General features: G+C 46.1%; 1 protein-coding gene across 1 annotated transcript in view; it reads right to left on the minus strand.

Moving 5' to 3' along the window:
• serinc4 (serine incorporator 4) overlaps positions 1-5,000 on the minus strand; it is a 25,701-nt gene that overhangs the window by 8,203 nt on the left and 12,498 nt on the right. The window contains exons 6-7 of the mRNA XM_063188507.1: positions 2,063-2,274; positions 993-1,088 (exon numbers count right to left, since the gene is read on the minus strand). Coding sequence (XP_063044577.1) covers positions 993-1,088; positions 2,063-2,274 — 308 coding nt within the window. The remainder of the gene's footprint in view (positions 1-992; positions 1,089-2,062; positions 2,275-5,000) is intronic.

Raw genomic sequence — 5,000 nt, forward strand, 5'->3', positions numbered from 1 at the left:
CATGGCAGTCATGCTCGGTTTTCATCCTATTCATGGCAAACGTCTGAAACTACAAGTAAAATGAACGGTTTGAACGTGTCAGACATACCACATCGTCCGTTTTCCTCTCACACGCAGGCTATGAATGGGACTTTACAAGGTAGATCCCTGATCTTGACTATGTGAAGTGGATGTGCCAGGCCTTAACCCTACACACACACAGATAATCAGCAAAGTGGCTTGAGGTGTCTGGGGTGAGTCTGGCTGGCTGGATGAGCAGGTTGACAAGGGGGGGTGACTGGGGACATACGAGCCTATGTTGTGGAGCAAACGAGGAGACAATAAAGACGCTCTCTCTCTCTCTCTCTTGATCCCTCTGTCTCGCTCTTTCTTTAAATAGCAGGTCATTACCTACATGCGCTAGTTCCTGAAGCAGCATTAGGCCTGGCGGACTGTCCCTGTGAAAGTGACGGGGGGGTGAATGGCAAGTATTCATGTAGGAGCTTGTCAGGGCATAGCTCACATAGTGCTCACGTAGTGTGTGTGTTTGTGTGTGTTTGTGTGTGTTTGTGTGTGTGTGTGTGTGTGTGTGTGTGTGTGTGTGTGTGTGTGTGTGTGTGTGTGTGTGTGTGTGTGTGTGTGTGTGTGTGTGCATTTGAGTGAGTGTAGTTACCGGTATGTATAATGGATCTACTATTTTATTATTTGAACCAGAGCCGGTTTGGTATAAGTGGTGTACTGATGGACAACTGATTTGATCGCAAAAGATTCCATACCGTACAAACACTTACTGTATACTGTATACACTCCACCAGAGTCACCTCTGTGAATCTGTGTGTGTGTGTGTGTGTGTGTGTGTGTGTGTGTGTGTGTGTGTGTGTGTGTGTGTGTGTGTGTGTGTGTGTGTGTGTGTGTGTGTGTGTGTGTGTGTGTGTGTGTGAGAGATAGAGAGAGTGTGTATGTGTGTGTGTGTGTGTCTAAATGTGTGAGTGTGTGCGTGCATGCCTGCGTACCTCTCTCGGGTGGTCGGCTGGAGAGGGCTGAGAAGGTGAGGTACATGACGTAACAGCAGATGATGGAGGCCTGCAGTAACCCAGAACGAGGCTTCTCTGTGGAGCGAAAGACGCATTTCAATGAATGAATGAGACTTAACAGACTAACAAACACACGCACAATTCAATCAATGACCTACAGTAGATTCACATGCGCGCACACACCCCACCCACACCCACACAATAATACCAACAGAGTACACTGACACACCAAAGCATGAATAGGCATACACGCGTGAGCGTGCACAAACACACACGCACACGCACACGCACACGCACACGCACACGCACGCACACGCACACGCACACGCACACGCACACGCACACACACACTTTCTTCTTGCTGTACAGTATAGGCTAATGTATTCCACAGCTGTCTTTGAGCAGCTGTTTATGTGCCATTGCCATGGGCATTCTGGAACATTAACTCCCGTCCGGCTGGCTGGCAGGTGGCTAGCATGTTACGCTGATGCATTGTGGGTAGTGATGGGCTACAGGTCAGGGAGCGGCAGTAGACCTGCATCTAGGTGCGGTGCCAATGATTGGACAGCTCTCCTCCGCCCACATACTGTACATGGCTGAGGTGCCCTTGAGCAAGACACGTAATGCACATGCACTATGATAACACACACGCACACATGCACACACATGGACTCAATCTGTGGTACATGTGAGCATGCACACAGGTTGGGAACATGGATACGCACACACAGACACAGACACAGACACAGACATAAACACAAACACAAACAGACACAGACACAGACACAGACACACACACACACACCAGGCTTGTACGAAATTCCAAATTGAATGAATTTGAATTCAAAGTAATGCCATAATATGAACACTAGGTGGTGGTGTTCTATGTACTCTCAATGGGTGGTGTAGCTTAAATTCAAAGAAATTCAAGGTAATGACACCACCTAGTGTTCGTATTATGGCATTACTTTGAATTCAAATTCATTCAATTCGGAATTTCGTACAAGCCTGACACACACACACACACACAGTAAGAGTGTGTGACTCACTCTGCTGCACGCATGGTGTGAGGGCGATGAAGCTCATGACGGCACACAGGGCCAGGTTGCTCCAGAGCAGGGCCTTGTTGAGGTGGCAGCCGGCCGGGTGCGTGTAGTACTTGAACATGAAGGTGAAGGCCATGGTGGCGATGGTGTAGAAGAAGAGCGTGGCGCAGATCACCGCCAGGTACCAGCGCTTGTCCTCCGCTGCCCCCGTCAGCCTGGGAGGAGAATGACAAAAAAAGATCAAGAAGGACATGGCCAATCCCCACATTTGAAATGGCAATCAATTTACTCGCTGCTCTCCGTTCCTGTGGCCTTCAATCTGGAAACAAATAACAGAAAATTCTGGGACTGAAGGCGGTGTATTTGGTGGCACTGCTAATAGGATTGTGCTTTGGACAATTGCCACCCTGAAACCTGCTCCAGGAACAGGCCTTGTATTGTAAGAGCGGTTTTGGTGTCAAATGACCATGTCTTGATATGGTACAAAACATCTCCCAAAACACGGCAGACTGTTCTGTTCCACGACTGAAAAGGGAGTTGTCTCCATGTGAAAGAAAATGTGCAAAATTGAGACGTATGAGAATAGGGAGCAGAGAGAGAGAGAGAGAGAGAGAGAGAGAGAGAGAGAGAGAGAGAGAGAGAGAGAGAGAGAGAGAGAGAGAGAGAGAGAGAGAGAGAGAGAGAGGAGATTAGTTTATGTCGAGGAACAGAAGGTGATATGGCCAAGGAGAGCTGGCTATTAGAGAACAACTATAGAGAAAGGAGTAGAGAGAGGGCATCAGGGAGTTGCAGAGGGGTAGGGGCTGACTGTAAACCTGTACAATATGTATCATATACTGTAGGTACATGAAAGAAGATGATAAAGATCTTTGATCAGTCTCAACAAGACTACACCACTACATCATGTTCCTTATGTCAGCAGCATGTATGATAACATCTTGATAGTACTTTAAAAGGTTATGACAGTCAGAGGAATAAAGCTGCACAGGAAATGGTGTCAGCAGGGGGTGAAAGGAGTAAGAATGAGATGAAATGAAATTGAGACAGAGTAAAGGGAGGAGAATAAAGAAACCGCACGGAGGAAGAGAAGTTTATATATGGGATTGTAAAGCGATCATCCTAAAGAACAAAGTCCAGCTCTGTATCTGCTCGGCTGTGAGTTTTATGTGCACCTCTGGCAAAATAATCACAATAAGCTCTGACCCCATTATACATATACATACTGTATCTAGTACTTGTAGATAAAGACATTTCAAATAAAATGGATTGCCTTTGGAGTTACGAAATTGACTTCCCCAGGGTTGATGTGGTTTTTAAACAAAGTAATGAAGAAAACTATAGTCAATCACTTACAAGACACCAAGACTCTAACAAGCTCAAACAAGACACCCAGACACAGTTTGAACATGTACGACAAGAGAGGAAATCAAAAAGACTTCCTCCAGGCTGGATTTCTAAATGGAAAGATCCACACATGCACTGACAGCTTTCAAGGGCAGCAAAAGAACAGTATAGCCACCGCATCCATCACTACCCCAACTCCAAGGACCTGAATCCCTATACCAATCATAACTCTTATAGGATGTTCAGGTCAGAAGAGAACTGTGCCGACACCCATTCCCGCACCTAACATGAAACTGACTGACATGTTCATGCCAAAAATGTGAGTGTTCAGGAACCAAATAATACTTGGTCTTTGAACCATGACGACAACGTGGATATCAACAGGTTCATCTGGGCAACACAAGTGGTAAATGACATCACCTGCTATGAGGCCCTTCGGTTCTGAATTTAACTGACACTGTGTGTGTGTGTGTGTGTGTGTGTGTGTGTGTGTGTGTGTGTGTGTGTGTGTGTGTGTGTGTGTGTGTGTGTGTGTGTGTGTGTGTGTGTGTGTGTGTGTGTGTGTGTGTGTGTGTGCATGTGTTTTGTATTTGTGGGAATCTGTATCTGGATATCTGGAGTTATGAGCTGTATTCCATGAAAGTATTTTGTGTTTGGGTACAATTTGTTTTCACAAGGCAATTTTACAATTGAAATTCATTATGGGAAATGGAAAAGAGAGGCATAAATGGAAACCACATCACTGGAGCTAGTAAATAACACTCACTGAGAGAAGCAAGAAGTTAATTAGAGCAAAAGAGAGGAGCCGAGCTGTTTCATCTGGTGCACATCTGAAGTGGCAAGGACACAGTGTGTGTGTGTGTGTGTGTGTGTGTGTGTGTGTGTGTGTGTGTGTGTGTGTGTGTGTGTGTGTGTGTGTGTGTGTGTGTGTGTGTGCGTGCGTGCGTGCACCTGTGTCTCTGTGTGTGTGTGTGCGTGTACATCTAACAACCATTATAAGGTGCCAGATGTCCCCACTAAGGTACTAACATGGACAAAATGGTGCTTTGTGGGGCCCAGTGTTTTTCTAGGTAGTTTTGTTGTTACTGGTAAAAGTCAAAGTGAAAAAAACATTCCCTTACTGACAGGTTAAGGTTAGGGATTGTTTTGGTGTGGGCAGAGTTTAGCATTGTGGAGGTCAATGGCAGCCCCATAAATACTGTGCATTGGTGTGTGTGTGTGTGTGTGTGTGTGTGTGTGTGTGTGTGTGTGTGTGTGTGTGTGTGTGTGTGTGTGTGTGTGTGTGTGTGTTTGTGCTGGTATGTGTGAGCAAGAAAAGAGAGAGAGAGAGAGAGGGAGACAGAAACAGATACATAGAACACGAGAGGGAAGAAAGTGCAGGAATGGAAGGGAAACAAGAGGAAAGACTGAGCGGAGTGAGAAAGTATGGGCAGGAAACGGGAAAACAAAAACAAAACAGCCAAGAAAGGCCAAGGCCATGGTCCTATCCTGCTTTCACTACTGCAACTCTCTACAATCTGGCAGATGCAATAAAGCCAGAATGAGGCGGCTCGTCAGGTGTTCCCTTGAGGGTACATCTCACTCCTGTCTGCATATC

This window comes from Engraulis encrasicolus, chromosome 22 (genome assembly GCF_034702125.1).
Source record: "Engraulis encrasicolus isolate BLACKSEA-1 chromosome 22, IST_EnEncr_1.0, whole genome shotgun sequence".
NCBI classification, from domain to species: Eukaryota; Metazoa; Chordata; class Actinopteri; order Clupeiformes; family Engraulidae; genus Engraulis; species Engraulis encrasicolus.